The sequence below is a fragment of the Podarcis liolepis genome (assembly GCF_965112155.1).
Source record: "Podarcis liolepis genome assembly, chromosome: Z".
NCBI classification, from domain to species: domain Eukaryota; kingdom Metazoa; phylum Chordata; class Lepidosauria; order Squamata; family Lacertidae; genus Podarcis; species Podarcis liolepis.
Genome location: NC_139570.1, coordinates 11,879,108 through 11,900,008, shown reverse-complemented (window position 1 = coordinate 11,900,008; position 20,901 = coordinate 11,879,108). Strand labels below are relative to the sequence as shown.

Sequence of the window (20,901 nt, the reverse complement as noted above, 5' to 3'; positions counted from 1 at the left end):
CTCATGCTTATTTTCCCGGTCCTTTAATGGGTGAACACATGGTCAACAGCAATTTAAATGCTATCGCTACACACTATCTTAACAGCAAGCAGAGAGGCAGGGTCTCATTACAGGTTTCAGGATTAAACTACAAAGCACACGGGCACATGAAGGAGGCTATAAGCTACTCATATACAGAAGGGTATTATGACAGAAATTTGTTTGGCCATCAACAAATCCTTATAGAGGCATTGCACATGAACAGCTGGACAGATCGTAAGGTTTGGATCTTAATGTGACTATAACAAACATGCAGTCACGACTTTGTGTGAATTCTGGTCCAGTCCCATTTAATTTCATCAATACTCTTTGTCATCTAGATCCACAGTCTTGATCTTTCGTTCTTGCAAATATTATATCGGCCTCCTAAAAAACCCATCCCTGAAGCTATCGTTAGTCCTTGAAGATGGGGAAATAGGTGCAAGAGGGCGCCTGACTCCCACTCTGCAACTAATAGCAATGAAAGGGAGAGATCATTACACGCTGACAGCAGTGCTTTTCTTCTGGAAAAATGGTGCTGGTACTCAACATGAAGTCCTTACAGTAAGAACCACACTTTGAACTAGTGCTTTTCTTTTTTAAAAAATAGGTGCTGGCACTGCATACCCTTGAATACCCCCAGGAAAAAAGCGCTGACTGACAGCACATGTGCTAGGGTAGCCACATAGGTATGGCCAAAAAAGGGGAGAAAATAGGATATAGCATTGCATATGAAATATCATGTAACTTCCCATACTGGGGAAGACAGTGAACAGGTGACTTGTTTGCATTTTGAACCTGCTACCTAGGTGCTAACTGTTGATGTGTAACTTCAAGGTCCTAGATCTCCCTTCTAATGGCTCTTTACCTTTAAACCCAATCTGGGGTTCATCCCCATCTTGTTCCCCTGGAGAAACCCATGGTTTAGTGTTGAATCAGAACAAATAGCAACCGGGTTTCTGCATATTGCCTTTTGTTCCAATTTGGTGCTAAAGAGTGGGTTTTCCGGGGGAAGCAGCAGGGCAAAGGCAAAACCACTGAGACCCATGTCTAGAAAGCCCAGCACAAGTGGAAAGCCACTTGGGGCCATACTTTCTAGGCACGGGAAAAGGAGAAGCACTTCAAATAGTAGGACTCATGCAAAGTAGGACTCATGGCAACTCTGTTTCACCATCTGCATGCAGGTCTCTACCTCATGGGTAGGCAAACTAAGGTCCAGGGGCCGGATCCAGCCCAATCACCTTCTCAATCCGGCCCATGGATGGTCGAGGAATCAGCGTGTTTTTACATGAGTAGAATGTGTGCTTTCATTTTAAATGCATCTCTGGGTTATTTGTGGGGCATAGGAATTCGTTTATTTTTATCCCCAAAATATAGTCTGGCCCCCCACAAGGTCTGAAGGGACAGCAGACTGGCTGTCTGCTGAAAAAGTTTGCTGACCCCTGCTCTACATGAATCCCAGGCATCTTCAGCTGGAAGGTTCAGGCACCAGGTGATGGCATTCTGGAGAGCTACTGGTGGCTGGTACTCAATGGGACTGGGAGGGTGCAAGGTAGAGAGACCAGCAGTAGGTGGAGCCAGAGCTAATGATAGGCAGAGTCATAATAAATGGCAGGCAGAACCAACTAATTCTCCTTTTGCTTCCATCCTCCTACTTGTTAAATCCTACAAGGGCAAGACTTATGGTGGAGAAATTGATGGGCAGTGCTATTTCTCTGGAATAGTTGCAAATAAGAAGGCAGACAGGTGGAGATTGCTGAAAGAAGACTGAAATTGGTGGGGCAGTGCCCCATTTGCCCTAATTGGGCATCCTCCTCTGGCTACCACTGAGAGTGGACAACTGTGGTCTACATAGCCTGGCCTGACAGAAAGTAGCTTTCAATAGAGCGGGGGGCAATTTCATCAGAAAAACAACATAAATCTCCCTTCCATGGGTATAGCCAAGGGGGAGGCAGGGAGGGGCAGCTGCCCTCCCAATCAATAAAAATACATAGCTAACTGAGGTTCTGGCCCCCCAACAAAAGGCCTGCCCACCCCCACCCCCAAAATCCTGGCTATGTCCATGCTCCCTTCTCAGATTTCATCAATACATTGCAACACGCTTCTGTTAAAAAGCTTTTGTGTTTGCACAGTTCAGTCTCAATGAATAAGGGCTCATTCAGACTTAGCGCTCATTCACACTTGCCTTTTCCCTGCTCATTCCAGGCTTTAAGGCTCTGTTTATGAGCCCCCCCCTTTTTTATTTTTTTGCTCAGGAGCTTTCCCTGTGAAAACCTGCTTTTTTAAGCTCAATTGGAGCAAACAGCAACCCACAGAAAACCTGAATTGATGTTTGCAGGCAGTATATATATATATATATATATATATATATATATATATATATATATGCTTGGATATGGAGCTTTTAAGCTTGGGCCAGTGCCTAGAAAGAGCTGGGCAAAAGCTAAGTGTGGGTAAGCCCTTCTGCTGTCCCACTGCTTCCCCCAGGGGAATCCCACTCTTTGCTGTGGAATAGAAGCAAACATCTGTTGGGTTTTCCAGGTATTGACGTTTGCTCCAATTCAGCAGTAAAGAGTGGGTTTTCCCAGGGAAAGTGGGGGCAGGGGGAGCAACCGAAAACTGTTCAGACCTGTGTCTAGAAAGCATTGGACAAGCAGAAAATCTTTCGGATCATGGGAGTAGCCAGTAATAGGATTTTTGTTAGGGGGAGCAGCCGAATTTGTTGAGCTTTTTTTAGGAGACTGCCCCCTTAAGTTCAGAAATCAGGAGGGATTTAGGAGGGAGCAGAACTTCAGTTAATTGAGTACAGTGGTAACTCAGGTTACAAAAGCTTCGGGTTACAAACACTTCGGGTTACAAACTCTGCTAACCCGGAAGTAGTACCTCAGTTTGAGAACTTTGCTCCAGGATGAGAGCGGAAATCGCGCGGCGGTGGCGGGAAGCCCCATTAGTGAAAGTGCACCTCTGGTTAAGAACGGTTTTGAGTTAAGAACGGACCTCTGAAATGAATTAAGTTCATAACCCGAGGTACCACTGTACTTTTCTTGGCACAGGACACACTAATGTGGACATTGCCTGAAGGTAGATCTCCAGTTTTGTAAAACTGTTACTAAAAGGCTTTTTTAAAGTGTCTTTAAAATTCAAAAGCATTGCCTCTTTCCGTAGGATTGCTGAGATATGCCATACCAAGAGTTAATACAAATAAGATTTATTATTTTTTTAAATGAAAAAGAGGATCTGAAACATGGCAGCCTTTGTTGCAAAGACAATATGGATTGGGGCTGTAGCCATAATGAGTGGTGAGGAGCAGGCCTCACAAAGAGGCCTCCTCTTTGTATTATTTCAAAAGCTTTAACCCTTGTACTTCTAGAGATTGGAAATGATACATTTTTTAAATGTAAGCTGGCTATTTGAATTTTTTGTTTTGTTTTGCTGTCCCACACCAACTTACATTCAATCTGCATTTATCTAGTTTCCCTGACGTGTCCCAACGTAACGTTGTCAGTCAAGGCTCTGACCTATGTTTAAAAGACTGGGAGATCCGAGCAAATTTGTTTTTCAGAACAACATGTACACAAGGCAAGACATAACAGTTCTGGAGGATGTGTATGAAGGAATGAATATCAGATAACAACGTAAGTCATGGATGAGAGGGAAAAAAGACAAGAAGATGAAGGCATGACGAAAACTTAAAAAGCTAGTGTGAATAATGGTGAGCAGCATAGAGGGTTTCTATTTTTATTTTTAAAATGCTGTTGCATGTGTGGCTTTGCAAAGGCATTGGTTCTTGTTTTGCAAAGCAGAAATCAAAGTGTTATATGCACCAAGCAGATGACCGTAAAATGAGAGATGCAGCAAAAACACGGTAACCCTCCAAGTATTGCTGAAAGATGTAAAAACCCGATGCATTTTACAGTCTCAACATGGTGTATATAAGTTCTGGCAGTGATGCACGGATGAGAGGCATTGAAAAGCAATGCCCGTCACAGACGTTTCTTTTCAAGGGCGAACGCCGGCAAGCAATTGTGGCTTGATGGAGGAAGCTTAGCATTGGATGGAATGTCAAAATAAAAATTTGGAAAGCATGTTTGAGAAAGAAGCATATATGCACCATGGCATCAGCCAACGACCATAAAATGCAAAAAGGTGATGGGAGTGTGATATGGGGTGGAAAAAAAACAAACCTTGGAGAAATATCGCATCCTTGCTGCATAAAGGCACCCAGGGAAAACCAAAGGCTGTTAAATATTCCAAACTCATTTGGAGGGTCAGGAGGGTTCTGAGGGTCTCGTGGTTCTTCCTGGTTGTCCTCCAAATGCCACTCGTAAGGGCTGAATCTGCTGACTAGGAACAGAACCACGCTGACTCCAATGTAAGCAAAGACTATACACATCCAAATTTCATAGGCCAAAGGATCCAGGAAGGAGAAGACCCCCGGTTTAGACTTTTGGGGCTTCTTGATCATGATGGAAATGCCCAGGCTCATAAATGGCTTGGAAAAGTCTATGACTTCTTCTCGGACCAAAGTTATAGTCAGCGGGGCAACTGCAATGTCTGCTCTCTGAAAAGACAACACACAGAAAAGAGAAGAGAGAATTACAGCCAGGTATCCCTGCCATCTTTGCATAAAAACAAAAGGCATTTATATAGATCAGCCTTTCTGCTAACTTGGCGACCTCCAATTCCTATCACCCTCAACCAAAACCTATGGAGGGCGCCATGGAGGCAAAGGCTGGATGGCATTAAATGAGGATTAGATACACTCGTGGAGGATAAAGCCAGCAGTGGTTAATGGCTACAATTGCTATGCACCTTCAGCAGTATTGGAGGCAGTGTGTATCTGAATACCAGTTCTTGGAAATTGCAAGAGGGGAGGGTGCTGTTGCACTCATGTCATAAGAGCCCATCTATTCCCGCATGCTGTTCTTACTCTGGAAGCAGCACCTGAGCACAATAGTTCTCTCCCCACTTGCCTCCTAACTATGTAGGTAGAACATAGCCATTGTGGTCTGAGGCCAGCGAGAGTTTTATCTCCCATGAATTTGTCTAATCCTCTTTAAAAGCCACCCACGCCAACACCTCACACATATTATATCTCAGTAGTTCTTAGGTCATTTATACCCCTCATGATTCCTTACATTGCTTCACATACAGTGATCCCCAAGACAGAGCTATAATAAAGAGTATAAGTGCCCATATGTTTTGAAAGTGTGGAAAGCTTATCCTGCCGCCACTCTTCTAGTATCTAGGAATCCCCCAGTCATTGCTCAAACATCTTCAAGCCAATCTTTGGAGCACAAAGGCTAGAAATAAAAAAAAGAATCAGGAAGTTTGTGTTTTGTGGTTAATGCTATCTCCTGTTATCGTTCTGCACTTTTGCAGAATGTATGCAGCCTACTGCCTTTTTTCCTTTCTTAGTTTTGGTGGGGGAGAACACCATCCCGTTCAGTTGCTATTTAAGGTGTTTGACACCAAGTCAAGTTCTGGCATTCTGCTCCACCCCAGCCCCCCTAAAGCACACACACTTGCCAACCCAGTAATGTTTGGGAGAGGGCCCACAATGTAGTGAAGACCCATAGGCAAAATGGTCCAGTGCTTTCAAGCGAAAGCAGAAACTGACCCCAAGAGGCAAAGTCTCAAAAATAGGGTAAAAATGAGGTTATGCATGACTCTGACACAGATTTGATATTGAAACAATTGTTCAAAAGATGTCAAAGGAGGTGAGAACTCACTAGGGAAGAAGATCTGTCCCCAAATTGAAATAGCTTATAAAAAAAGGATGAATGCTTTCTGCCAAGGTAATCAAGATAGCCAGGTCTTTGCACAAAGACATGAACCTACATTTTTAATGCTATGAACAGTGCCAGGGGTGTGGGTGGCAGGAGGATGCTGGGAAGTTTCATTTCAGAAACTGAGTCCAGGCTCAGTTTAGCCTGTGCTCTATACACTTAATAAATGTGCAAACACAGCCTTCCTCAACCTGGTGACCTCCTGATGATTTTGGACTGCAACTCCTATTGTCCTTGAGGCCCTGCTGGCTGGGGCTAATGGTCTGAAGGAAAGTGAGGCCACCCCATTGCTGACACTAAGCGGTGCCTTGGGTTCCATGACTGAAGAAAGGAAAGGTATAAAATAAATAAAAGGTAAAAAAATTAATTGGGGGGGGTGCTTTATGCAAAAGGTAGATTTTGAACAAAGTAACAGGGATTTAAAGGGAAACACATAGCTGTTCATCATGATGCCTAGATGGAGCTTCCATGTTTAAATGCAGTATACCACTGAATGGCTCTTGCTAGGGAGCAACAGCAGGGAGAGAAGGCTGTTGTCTTCAAGCTATGCTTGAAGGCTTCCCATTGTGGGAAACAAGGCAATGAACTAGATGGAACTCTTTTTATGTTCTTAATTAGGGCTCATCTGGCAAATTATGGACTGTCTGGCCATTCCATTGTATCAGCAGGGAAGGACATATTTGCGCCTTTAGGTTATTTCAGACGTATGCAAGAGCAACCTCTGGGGAAAGAGACACAAATTTCCAGCTTTGCTCTGTGAGGGACGCACACTGCTGCAGTGCTCACACCACTAAGGCAACATCAGAAGAAGCCGCAATGTGGATAAGCATCAGCTAGACTGCCTGGCCAGCTTCGAGGGAGCCACTTGTCTGCTGTGACAGTTTAAGCACACAGTGGACAAACGCAAGCCAAACTAATGAATTATGCAACCGCTCAGCATGGCTGTTGCAGGAACTGACTTCACAACAGACCAGGCTTCCTTCAGATCCCATTCCTTGCTGCTGCTGCTGTTGCTGGTAGCATAGTTATTCAAAATTAATACCGTGCATACAAAATAAGACAATCATTTTTCCAGACAAGACACACAGGGGCATTGGAGAAATGCAAAAACTTTTTGCCCTTGACTTTTCTGACAGGCTCCTAAGCTCCTGAGAGAAAGTAAAGCCATCTTTTGAATGAAAAGTGTATTTGCCACAATGAACTGTTTTATAGGGGAGCTCATCTTCAAATGGCCTTGTGGGCATTTTATTATTAAGCCCCCTGCCCCTATGAACTGCCATATGTTTCTGCCTCTCCATTGCTGGCGGTGGGGGAAAAATGAGTGTGAAATTTCATGATTCTGTGAAGAATAATGGTATGAAAAAGGGAGTGTGGAAGGAACCAAACTGCACACTCCCTTCCCCTGGCTCTGGTGCAAGTCATAGTAGATTGAGTGACGGCTGTCTTAATTTTTTTTAAAAACTCTAATCCTTAAGGCCACGAGGGGCAAAGTTCAGTTTTCATTTAAATACAGAAAGCAAAGGTTCTAGTCCTTATGGGTGTGGAGATAAGCTTGGAAATGTACGGCAAAGTGTCTGCTTAAATCCAGAAGAGCAGCTGAATAATCAGAGATGCGCTCCAGGTCACATCAACCCATCCCTTCCCCCTCTCAAGGACAAGGAGTAAGAGAATGCATTATGCAAAGCAAGCAAAAGGAAAAATGTGCCTATTTGCATAATTCATATCAAGGTTAAAGGAGTCACCTTTCCGGATTGCAGAATGTGGCAGGTTCCCTAGTATTTGCTTACCAATTTCCTGATTTCCTTCCTTCCTTCCTTCCTTCCTTCCTTCCTTCCTTCCTTCCTTCCTTCCTTTCCTTCTTGTCAAGGTAAAATTTTGTCTAAGCAAATGCACCCAACTTGGGGCTACAGTGGTACCTCGGGTAAAGTACTTAATTCATTCCGGAGGTCCGTTCTTAACCTGAAACTGTACTTAACCAGAAGCACCACTTTAGCTAATGGGGCCTCCCGCTGCTGCCACGCCACACGATTTCTGTTCTCATCCTGAAGCAAAGTTCTTAACCCGAGGTACTATTTCTGGGTTAGCGGAGTCTGTAACCTGAAGCATATGTAACCTGAAGCGTATGTAACCCGAGGTACCACTGTACTTAAGTGCTGCAGACCATGGGATGATCAAGCATATTAGGAGCAAATTACATATTTGGCAGCAGAAAAAAACTGCAAATTGGGGGAAAGGGCATGATTTGCAGTAAAAAGAGTAACAGAAAGGAGGGAGCTTAATCCTCCCCCCTATTATGTTTCCCTTGCAACCTCCCCTCGCATCTGTTTCCCCATGCAGTAAAAATGCATCTGGAACCTTACTTTGAGGGCAGAACAACAGCGCTGAATTATATGGGAAAAGGTACCAGGGCCAGGGGTCTTCCTTAATTAAATTCACAAGCCCTACCCTAGGCTCTCCCCATATTTTGGCCAATTCATGGCCCCTATAACTGTGTAATAAATAAGATCTAAAGGAGCTGTGCTTCAGGGCTAGCTCAAGACAATTTGGCACCTGATGCAAACCACAAAATGGTGCCTCCGTCCCTGCCAGGGAAGAAGGGGTGAGTGCAGATCTACATCAGGAGCAAGGAGGGAAGAAAGATCTACATCTGGACCTGCTGTCCCTGTAGATCTTGCAGCCTGAGGCAGTCACCTTGCCTCGCCTCAAGGGTGGGCTGGCCCTGTATTTGAGTGCTGGGGAAAAGTAGCTGGAGCAACTGGCTGGCAAGGGAAAAGAGAAGCAGAAGTAATGCCAGATTCAGGCTCTGGAGGGCTCTTTGGCACAATGGGTTTCCTTGCCAAGCAGGCTTATAAGCAGTTGTCAAAACATAAAAGTTTTTAAATGTTTAAATTATATTTTAAATTGCTTTTTGTTATCAGAGGAAGGTTTGCTGGGTGCCTGTGCTCCTTTAGAAAGAAGGGCAAGATATATGTTTAATAAAAAAATAAATAAATTCAAAACCAGTCACACAAACATAAACTACATGGTTTGGAAAGTAATTTCCCTTTGGATTTCACATTTCTCCAAATTTTTCAATACAGCTCTCAGTTGCACACCAAAATGTGCAAAGAAGAGAAAGAAACATATTTGAGGAAACAGTACTTTAAGAAATGTCCATACTGAGATAACCAAATTTAAATTTTTTTTTGAGAAAAAAGGTTGTGATAAAATACATGTGTAAAGTACTTATTTAAACACATTTTTTTATGATAAAAAAACAGATTGATGCAAAAGTAGAATGGACCTGACATATGAATGAAAACATGATCAATCCACCTTTGTTCATCAGCAACGTGAAAGTCCAGATCTGCTCAGGCAGAGAAGTCTGCCTTCCTGTTTTGTTAAAAAAAACCACAGTATCATTGCCAGCCTTACACTCAGAGCTATTGTGCTCCCTGTGGAGAGAGGTTGAGAAGTGCAATCATGTTCACGTAACACACCCGAGGCTCTCTGCAACACATCAGAACAACAGCCTTCTGAGTTGTACTAATCCCAGAAGATCAAGGGAGATTTCTGAACTGAGACGAACTACCCTACAGAAGGCTGGCTTTTGCACGGAGATTTCATTGTTTGCAAACTCTTTTATCATTCACTGGATGCATCTGCTGTAGGGCGACATGTAAGCAGATCCCAAACTGAAATGATATTGCCAGTGTGGTCATGAGAAAAGTAGGTTAGATGTGGCTAGCGGGTGGGGAGAATCCACGAGTTATGGATACAGAATTGCACGGAGCACAGAGCACCAGGTTTCAGCATTGTCATGTTGCTGCTAAGGTCCGCACCCATGCAGGCTACCCCTCTGTCAACCTTTGGAGCCCCCGGGCTCAGCCTCCTCTCCTCTTCATTGCTGCTACCTACTCACCTGCCTTTTCTGAGCAGGCAGTCTGTTAGGAGATGCAGAAGCATCACATCTACCTCTCTTCTGCTCTCCCTTAGGACAGTTTGGCAGACTGGCAAGTGAAGGAAGGGGCAGCGGTTGCAATGCCAAAGAGAAAATGGGGCCTGTTGAGAATATCTTGGCCAAAACTTGGAGCTGGCGCTAACTGAGCAGTTCTGGGGAAATCACTTTGTGTTGGACTGTTATGTACTGAGTTGAATAGAATCCAAACTGCAGCAGTCTGATTGGTCCTAGAACAATGCAGCAGTATGATTGGTTGGCAGGAACCACCCAATCCTGCTCCAGATAGAAGTGAAGCCACAACCTGATTGGCTTACAGTAGAATTCCGAGATTAGCCAATCATGTGCAGCCCATTGTGTAAATAATGTATATAAAGCAGATACTGTGAGGGGACTTTCATTCATTCCTCCTCACCACTATGAGCTGAATAAATAGCATGAAATCACTTTGCAACTCTGAGTATATTTCATGGACAATATTCAGATGTCTGTCAGGGCCCAATGAAGGGGGAGGACCCCTAGTTCAGGGAATGGAAGCCTCAGGCCCACAGCTCTCCAGGCCTTTCTTCCACAGGCCACACCCTCCTTGGGTTTTTGTTTTGTTTTGCCTGCATAGAATTCTGATAATGCTTCTTGCTTCCCTAGATGGAGGATAGAGGGGTGTGTGTGTGTGTGTGTGTGTGTGTATGTGTGTGTGTGTCTGATGTCATGGACTGAATGGACACAGGAATGGTAGGAGGCACCAGCTGGGGGACCCGCAAGGGAAGATAGCTCTGAGCCTGGAGAGTGGTGGTGGGGTCAGAGGTAGAAGACTGGGGAGAGGAGTTGTCGGAAGCTGAAGGCGTAACAGGGCTTAGTGAGCTGGGAGAGGCTGTGGCAGTCCAGAATCAGAGGGAGAAGCAGAAGCTGGAGAAGAAGTGGGTGAAGAGGCAGAGATTAGCCAGGGTGTCTCTCCCTCCTGCTGTGGTGAGCTCCCCTCTTGCCCTCATCTCCCAGAACCAGAAGATGTATGAAGAGGGAGGAGCAGAGACAGGCACATTGGCAAAGTCTCAGATTGCTGGGGAAGACATGGGGAAGGAGGATATCTGGGCAGCTGTGGGAAGGTGGGGATCTTCAGCCACTGCAACTGCCTTATAGGGGTAAAACCTACAGAGAAGAGTTGCTGTGCTCCATTGTCAGATACAGACCTTGCTAAAGCATAAAAATCCCCTAATCCTTACAAATTTCTTTTCTGGCCACTGTGAGAACAGGATGCTGGACTAGATGGGACATTTGCCTCATCCAGCAGGCATTCTCTCTCTCATATATATATATATATATATATATATATATATATATATATATATATGAATATAGTATATATATTTACCTGCAGCCCAGAGTGATAACCACTCCAAGAAACACTTTACCATGTAATTCTACTTAATGTATAATCTGCAAATAACACATCAGATGCTGCTGACCAAAGTGCATATTACCTGCCTCAGCACTAAAATGACTAAGGCTATTTCACACATATTTATGTCCTGCTGAAGAAAGTGGGGCTTACTTTGGAGTAAACAACATGTATAACATAACACCATTAAGTCTACTTTCTCCTCCTGGCAGCTGAGATGATTGAACGATCGCCAACCCAGATGAGGGTTGCTGATGTGCTCACAGAAGCAGGGATGGCTCCAATTTGAGTGGAGAGGAATAGCTTTTCACACCGGGCAAGAACATTTTCATCATGAAGTCTCCAGGTGTTTTACAAAATCCTTGCTGGGTGAGACTGAGCTTGTATCATTCATCCACATTTTACCGCGGGTAAAATGTCAGGCTCCTTGAGGTTAACTACATGGTCAAACATCACTCAGCAAGTCAACCGCAGAGCCAGAACAGAACAGGGTGGTCTTGGCTTCCACTCCATTTCTTTAATCGCTCAAGAGCTTTTATATCCGGGAAGCTCTCCCTCTTGGTTAACCTAAGCCTACCTCTCTATAATTTGAAACAATCACTTCTTGTCCTGTTTTCAGTCAATAAGGCAAAATGCTTACTCTCTTCTTCTTCTGTCTAAGATCCCTTTAAACCTGCTAAGGTCACCTCTACATAAGGATGTCAGAGAATTCCCATGAAAACAGAAACAGGAGCAATGTTCACTTGTTTGTCTGATGGCCATAACATAAATCATTCCGGTGAATACAATTGGCATTTGCTGCTGTTCATGCTTTCAGTCTGTAAGCAATATGTAATTGATTAAACACCGCCCCCCCTCAATATTTGCTTTCCATTATTCCACCCCATTCATTGCAATGCAAAGACAAGATAACATCCATATTGTCATACTGGATGTTGGGAGGAATAATGTAGTTTTTGGTGGAAGGAGGCAGACAATGGAAACAGTTTTGCATACAACGAATACAAATATCTCTACATTATAGATGTTACTTGGTTTAACCGTCATGGAATCCTATGCAGGATGGTGGAATTCTTGGGAAAGGAGTAGCCGTGACAGCTATACCGCCATAATACTAATTTTTTCAGGTTCACCAAATTTGTAGCTGTCCTAAAGAAAATTTGAGTGAATGCTTGAAATGATGAAGTCATGTAACTGAGAATGGTCAATAGGTGACAGACAAAGAGACACATCATGCCCATGTTTTGGACATTCACCACAGTACTGTATATCCCAAAGTGATATTTCTTACTTTCTTTGCACATTTATGTACCTGCATACACATCTATGGAGCTTTGCCAATATAGGTGATAGAAATTGGGCCCTGCTTGGCTTTGTTGTCCATTCAATCATAAGCAAAACCACAATATATGCACAAAAGTTCAATGGCAACTTACCCCATAGACCAGCTCACCCACCATGCCATTCCACATTTTAGTGTCAGGATCCCTTGCTCCGTATTTCCCATCGGGAACAATGGATAATTCATATTTTATCCCAACGTGCTTTGCTATTTCATAAGCTAGATCAACACAATATCCTTCGTATTTTTCATTTCCTCCCTTTTGGTCAGGAGATTGCTTGCGCATCACGTAGGGTGCTTCCTGTAAAATGACAGGGGGTGAAAACAAAAACCAAAGTCCTCCCCCCCCCGCAGTTTTAATATACATCTTCTATTAAAAATGTGCCCAGAGTCTGCAGGGTGTGTGTGTGTGTGTGCAGCAGAGACGGGAAAACCTGCAAATTTTGTTTTCTCTGTTTATCATTTTTTCAATCTTAAGTTCAGCTCCCCATATTCCTACACCAGTTTGCAAATTCCAGTTTTTAAAGTCCTCATGAAATTAGGGTGAATTAGGTATGAAAGTGCATACACATTCATATGCAATTTTATCTAAAACATACATTGTTTTATTTTTCCAAATGTATTTTTTGTATTGTTTCCACTAATGTATGCGTCTCAATGCATGCTTTACCAAGCATACAGTTGTGTACACATTACTTGGCTGGAGAACTGCATTGTTCTCCAAATGCAAATAGGGGAGGTCTGCCTATAAATGTGAACTGAACCAAATTTTTCTCCTTTCCCTAGTTTGCAGGTGTCCAACTTCATCTGCAGCACTATCTCAGAAATGCTGGAAGTAAGCTGAGATGGGAGCATAATGGGTCATGTTTGGATTAGCTTTTACCTTGAAGAAAACCCCTTGCCATTGTTGGCTGCCATCTGCCTCTAGAGACAGTGGAGTGTGCCTCTGGGGGTGAAATCAAACTGTTGCATTAGCAGCACCTAAGTGACCTCCCTGGGGTGCAAGCCTGGGCAGAATGTATGGAGGACCTGGGTTGCCCAGATGACAAGACCCACCTCTTGGCCTTGCTGATGTTGTCCCAAAGAAAGCAACACCTTGGCCGCAGGAGTTGCTGAAAGGAGGCGTACAAGGCACCACCCAACTGTCTTAGAGATTCTACTCTGGATTTGTGTAGGGTTTATTCCTTAGAGGGGGCAGGAAAGACTCTCCCAATGCAGAGCTATGGGTCTTTTTGGCACCCCCCATGCCGTACAAGGCAATGGTAAAGTGTTTGGGGCTTCTTGAGGATAGAAAGGAGATAATTAAAGGAGAAGCACGACTGATTTATACACTTCTGGCAAGAACGATCCTTTTCTAAGACTTCTATTTGCTAGTTACAAACCGGCTGCTCTGGAACTTACAAGGATGGTTGTGACCACGATGGTCCTGTTCTCGACAGAGGAAGTGTCGTTGGAGACTGTGGGGTCTACTGCTGGCACAAACCTCTCATATTCATTCCAGTAACCAGCCTGTAATTGAAGAGAACACAGCCAAATTAGCACGTTGCATTTCAACTGTGTTAATATTTCACCAGCCACTCCATGCAATCCATTGGGCCACTGTGGGGATAATGACAGCCCTGCTGATTGGCACTCCTGGTGCTTTACATAAATTAGCACAAGACACACATGCAAAAAAAAAACATCCAAAGGGTTTTTGTTAAAGGTACAGTATTTATTTTTTTAGGAGTGCTTTCCCTCTCTTTTTGATATGTCTTGCAATAAGGGTTGTGCATCAAGAGAACATTTGCAGATATCCATTCTTAATGTTATTTAATATGTACTTCCTCCATTCATTCAATCAATCAATCGTTCATTATAGATTGGTGTGTGTGTGTTGTACTCCAATCCACTGCTTGATGTAGGGAACCTAGAGGGCAGTGCAACACATGGCTATACAGCCTCTGCTTCAAGAGCTGCAGTGAGGCAGAACCCACCAGCCCTCTAGCTAATTGGTCCCATTGATGAACCCCTCTTACCTTGAAGGCATGACTCCTAACAATCAACCAAAATCTCCCTTCCTGTAACTTTAGCTTTTTAGATCTAGGGCTTATCTACACTTTTCTTTTTGCTCTGCTCTTTCCAGGCACAGATCCTTGCTTTAAAGCTCCATGTCTGAGTGCTCTTCTTCTTTTTTTGCCCTGGAGCTTTCCCCATGAAAATCCACTCTTTAAAGCTCAGTTGGAGCAAACAAGTGAAACATGTGGCAATTCGGGTGTTTTTTTTTTGGGGGGGGATTGCTGTTTGCTCTGAAGTGGAGAAAAGGCAAGTGTGGACAAGCCCTTGGTCTGATGCCCCCCCCCCATTTTTAATAACCCTTGCTGGAAATCACAGGAGGGGAGAGTGTTGTTGTGTTCAGGTCTTGCTTGTGGGTTTCCCATGGGCATTTTGTTGGCCGCTGTGATGGGTCCTGATCCAGCAGGGTCCTGATCCATACCAGACCAGTATTAAGTGGCACATGGCTTTCATCACCTGCTTACCTTAAAGGACTGCAGAGACCTACAGGTGAGGCTTTTAATCTCATTTTCACAAATTTATAAACTGCATTCTAGCCTAGGCCATCAAAGCAGTGTAGAACAAGATTAAACTAACATAAAATACAAAACCAAACAAATTTTCGAATACAGTTAAAACTATTCCTACAAACCACAAAAGCAATAAAACAATTGATTATTTCATAAATAACAGGGTCACACTTCATGGAAAGCCTTCTCAAACAAAAAACAGCTTCAGTAGGCACCTAAGCACCACAACACTGGGTACTTGTCTAAATTCAGCTAGCAACTGATTCCAGGCGGCTAGAGATTCAACCCTAAAATCCTGGAATCCAGTATAAAGTAAGTGCACCTCAAGGGCACTCTCAGTCATATCCCATCTGAGGAGGCCAGACACCAAGGAAAGGTGAGGTAACTGATCCCACATTGTTGTCAGAGGCAGTATAGCCCTGAATATCAGTTTCTGGGAATCATAGAACCATAGTAATGTAGAGTTGGAAGGGGTCCCAAGGGTCATCTAGTCCAACCCCCCCTCCAATGCAGCCATAAGTGCGGAGAGCACTGTTGCTCTCAGATCCTGCATTGGGGCTTTCTATAGGCACCTGAGGCTCTTCTTACATTTTTATATGCTATTTATTGCTTTTAATGGTTTTATGCATATTATATATTGTTGTAAGATTTGTAAATTTATAAAGGAAAACTGGTTTTTTTTTAAAATTATTAACAAAATAAAAAGGAAGCCCCCACAAGTCTGAAGTCTGCTTGTCCCCAATGGCTCTATTAAAATATTTCTGTTTTTCAGCTGATCTTTTCTTCTATGTTAAACTCATGGTAGAAGCAGGGCTGAGCTGGGAGAGTAAATACACATTTACCCATGTGTGGCTTACCTTCCGTGGTCCTCCAGGTCTCATTTCATAAACATCAATTGTATAATTAGTTCTACGTCCGTAGGTGTCAAATTGGATATTTCCTGTCATTCCTTGCACTTGAACCTTAGCAATGATAAATCACAACATACTGTCACTGAAAGGAATAAGATGCCCACAGATCTGAAATATTTGCAATCTACTGGACATGCTTTCACTCCAGCAGCCAATCTTCCAAAGAGGAATTTATTGCTTCTGGGGTGGTACAACCACAACACATTTGCCCCTTCAATGGCCACAGTTCCCTGGGAACTTAACACCCCACAACAATTCCATCAAAATGAATGTGCACAGATGCACACAGATATAGTCTCACATAACCAACGTTTGCTCTGTGAATAAAAAGGTAAAGGTAAAGGACCCCTGACAGTTAAGTCCAGTCGTGACCGACTCTGGGGTTGCGGCGCTCATCTCGCTTTGCTGGCCGAGGGAGCCGGCCTACAGCTTCCAGGTCATGTGGCCAGCATGACTAAGCCGCTTCTGGCAAACCAGAGCAGCGCACGGAAATGCTGTTTACCTTCCCACCAGAGTGGTACCTATTTATCTACTTGCACTTTGAGGTGCTTTCGAACTGCTAGGTTGGCAGGAGCTGGGACCGAGGAATGGGAGCTCACCCCGATGCGGGGTTCAAACTGCTGCCTTCTGATTGGCAAGCCCTAGGCTCAGTGGTTTACACCACAGCACCATCCTCGTCCCGTGCGCTGTGAATAGTAAACAATAATAACCTCCTGTCTCTCTTGCAGACTTGTCTACTTGGAACTGCCATCCAGAGCATCTACATTAGGGGGAGCTGATGTGGTGCCTTCCATATGTTGTTGGAATTCAACCCCTATCAGTCCTAGATGGTATGGCTAATGGTCAGGGATGATGAGGATTGTACTCCTGCAATATGTGGAGGACTCCACATTGGCTACCCTTGACTTAAGCAATGCTGATTCTGCTGAATCAGACCAATTGGTCCATCTAGCTCATTATTCTCTACAGCAACCAATGGGCAGTGGTTCTCATTTGCTGGGGAAACATGAGTGGAAGAGTACAGTTGTCCTAATATTCTGCTTGCAGGTTTCACATAGGCACCTGGTCAGCTATTGTCAGGGACTTTTGAGTGCAAAGTAGGTACTTCAAGCTGTGACCCTTTTCTACAACATAGGTACAACCTCTCTTGCTTCTTTCAACTCCCTGATTCTCACGCTCATTTGGCACAACTTCCTAGTTCTCATGCTCATTTGCAGCTAAGCCTAAGTACATGCAACTGAAATAATCTTCCCCCAATCTATTCCTTCTTCCTTTCTTCCATTGTTTTCCCCATGCTGAATTTTAGCTTGTATGTTCTTCGAGGCAGGGACCTGTCTTCTTGTATTTAAATAAATACCTACATTATACATACAAAATGTCAACGAAGATGGTAGTGTAGATTTTCCAGGGAATTGTGTTCAACACAGCCTGAATCATAGGAGCCAGCTCCTAGGGGTAGTGGTCCCTTTGTGTGCCCCCTAATATTTTTGAAGGGACTGTGGGTGCCAAAGTTGATGGGAATCACCATTAAAATGGTTTCCATGCACAGCGTCATGTGATTGATTATGCGGGGTGGAACATACTTGGACCCCCTCGATATTTTATTCAAGTTGGCACCCCTGGTCTGAATACAGACAACCTGTTTACATGACATTGTAAGGTATCAGGTAAAATAAAGGCAATACATTTTGCAAGGCAAAGCCAGGTTGTGTAGTTTACAGTTGCATGCACAGTCAAACACATTTCCCGGATCCCCTAAAGATAACCTCTGTAGCCAAATACATTAGGATTTAGGTTGGTGTCGTCATTGCTTTTGTCCTTACCATTTTCAGTGCTCTTTCTATATCAATCCCTTGGCTCCAAGGCACAGCAGGGTTTGCTAGGCAATCTCCAGCACTACCTCTCCGGGAGACATCAACACGCTGCCTTCGGAGGTACCGGAAAGCTTCTGCTATGACTAGTATGGCATCGTGGGTCAGTGCAGATGTGTACTGAAGAAGATGCAAAGGAGACAGTTTGACAAACTGCATTTTAGTAACAGCTTCAGACCCAGTTTTGCTCCCTGTGTTCATTTATTTTTCAGCCTGGAATAGTCACCCTAACTAGCTCACATCCCTGGAGATGTCAAACTTCATTTTGTAATTACATAATTGTTGACACAGGTGGAAGAAGGGGTTTACATTTTCCTTCCTATTCATGCTGGTCATTGACTGTAACAATAAAGATTTGCTTTCCTTTACATTCACATTTACCTTTATATTGTCTTTCGATGACGAGCAATATTCATGGAGGCTTAACAAGAGACTAGTCCACAACAAAATAAAACCAACAACAGCAACAATAAAGTGTCATCGGTGTATGTAGATCTGCTGGGTCATCTTATTCCATATTAACTATGCCGATCTCAAGGAGATGTCTTCCTCCTGTAGCCCCTATTTGGGAGACCCAAATGATCCCTTCCTCTCTGTCATTCTTCACCAATTCCTCCCAAAATTATTTTTGGTGCTTTTGGAAATTGTGTCTACTAGCACTTTTCCTCCCCTTCCTTCTATAGTGTTTATTTATTTTACCACATCTTTCACCTTTCAATATGCAGTGGTTTTTGTGAGGTATTACCATCTGTTGCAATGTTATAGGGAGCTGCCTTATACTCATCCATATAGCTCAGCATCCATCTACATCAGGGCATCGAACCTGCTGCCCTCCAGTTGTTTTGGATCCAACTCCCATGGTCCAGCCAACATGTCCAATGGTTAGGAGTGATGGGAGGTGTTGCCTGCAACCATGTTGCATCTATGCCAGCCTTCCCCAACCTGTTGCCTTCCAGATATTTGGGGCAGGAACTCTCAGCAGCTCCAGAGCAAGAGAGTGGGCAGGTGAGCATGGGAGAGAAGGTAACATGACTTCTGGTACCTGCCGTAGAGCAGCTAACAGAAGGGTCAGCACAGATTGGAGGATCCAGTTCTGATGTGTGACATACCTGGACAGAAGGCAAAGAGCCCACTCACCTGGCAATGGACCTAGGCTGCATGCCTGGCTGCTTTGCCCCTGCTCTTTCTAAGGGTTAGAGCACTTGTTTTGCATGCAGAAGGTCCCAGGTTCAATCGCCAGCATCTCCAGATGGGGCTGGGAATGGCCCATTAGTGAGATGCTGGAGAGCTACTGCTATTCAGCATAGACAATACTAGCCTAGTTGGGCCAATGGTCTGACTTGGTGTAAGCAATGCTTCCCCCCCCAAAAAAAATATGTTTAGAGGTACTTTCATTTTGACTCAAGAAAACCACCATTTTATAGTTCAAATTGGGAAAAATAAATATAGTAAATGGACAAAAATACAAAGATTCAAAAAATGTTTAGGGGTATGCGTCCCTCCCCCCCAGAAAAAAGCACTGGGTGTAAGATAGCTTCTTATACTCTTATCCCTTTTTCCTGGGTCATAGGTTTGTTTTAACTTTTTAACTTGATGTGTGGCACAGATTCGCCAAGTAAAGTTGGAAACCACTCCCGAAAAACAAAATTCAAGGCCTCATTAGGTGCAGGGTCTATTCATGACATCTTTCTAGCTATAAACCAAATATATTCTATATAACATCTCTTTCTGTCCTCTTTTTGCTTGCAGTTTTCTTCTTTTTCTTTGTTAAACAATGAGCTAGCCAATATAGGCTGTCTGGTGTTAAAAGCACAGCGACCATGAATTACATCTCTCTGGACTGTATTTTCTATTAACTCAAATATGTAGCCAGCAATAAATCTGTTTTTTTTTCTTAGGAAAACAACGAAAACACACCACTTTCACTGCTTTCTCATACGGTTCAGAATTACCGTTCTTATTGAGGTTATAAATCTGATAAACATTCCTGTTTGTAGGAAGGGTAAGATCTCTAAATGATTATTATTTTTTTGCCAGTGAATTGAATTTATTTCAGAGAAAGACTTAAAAAAGAAAAGAAAACCCAACCCTTCAAAATTAGAGATTTGCCTATATTCTGAATATATTGCTTTCTGTGGTCGGCATTCTATTTATTTGTAGCTGAATATTCAGAGTTGACAAAATTAGCTGGAGACTCCCCATGTGATTTAGAACCCTGATTATGCAGGATTCTAAATTGTGCAGAGAACCTCTGTGGCTACCGCAGTAGCTTCTCAGCAGCTGGGGAAGAGCCACTGGGCTAGGTTCCCAGCTGGTGGGTTGCTGTTGCTTGCTGGCAGGGACAGAAGAGAGGCAGGAAAGGGTGGCATGGTGCAAAGTCACTGCACCAGTCTCCCGACTGTCTCAGCCCTCTTCCTCCCAGTAAGTAGCACTGACCCTCCTTCTGGAAGGCTAGTGTAGCAACTCCACCCCACATGGGAAGTGGATTCTCTCCAGAACGTCTCTCCACTCAGAAACATGCTTTCTGACTTATGAGTGCTGGAAAAATGGGGATGGTGGGGGAGTCCGAATAGGGCTCATATAGTCTTCTTTTCGGGAGATGCCAGTGGCTGCCACCAGACCTCGTGACAGCAAATTCCATTAATTAATTAATGGGGGCACAATCTGAAAGCCAGGTAAGCAAGGCACTGGGCATTGGGAAGGAGGCATGAGGCTCTGACAGGGTCCTATAGTTCCCTGTCTCTTCCCCAAAGCCAAGTTACTACGTTCCCAGTTTGGGGAAGGAGGTAGGAGGGCTCTGGGACCCAGCCAAATCCTCATGCCTCCTTCTCAAAGGTGGGCACCTCCTTAACTGCCTTTGGGAAGGTAGTCTGAGGACAGGAGGGGGTGCCAAGATTTGGCCTCACACAGGGTGCCATAGTACCAAGTCCCCCACAGGTTTAATGCTGATATCTAGACTGTAGGCACCTGAATGCTGTGTTTTCTTTGTCTGTTCAGAATTCACTGACTCTGAGTCCAAGTGTTAGAGTGGGGATTACTGATTGTGTAGATGCAGAAATGCTATTCACGTTTA

At 43.9% G+C, this 20,901-nt stretch overlaps 1 protein-coding gene across 3 annotated transcripts in view; it reads right to left on the bottom strand.

Moving 5' to 3' along the window:
- The window catches only part of GRIA3 (glutamate ionotropic receptor AMPA type subunit 3), a 202,981-nt gene that overhangs the window by 65,037 nt on the left and 117,043 nt on the right, over positions 1-20,901 (bottom strand). For all 3 annotated transcript variants that reach the window (XM_083486398.1, XM_083486397.1, XM_083486399.1), the window contains 5 exons: positions 17,781-17,948; positions 15,904-16,008; positions 13,884-13,991; positions 12,577-12,783; positions 4,203-4,579 (listed from right to left, as the gene is read on the bottom strand). In XM_083486398.1, the coding sequence (XP_083342524.1) occupies positions 4,203-4,579; positions 12,577-12,783; positions 13,884-13,991; positions 15,904-16,008; positions 17,781-17,948 (965 nt within the window). The remainder of the gene's footprint in view (positions 1-4,202; positions 4,580-12,576; positions 12,784-13,883; positions 13,992-15,903; positions 16,009-17,780; positions 17,949-20,901) is intronic.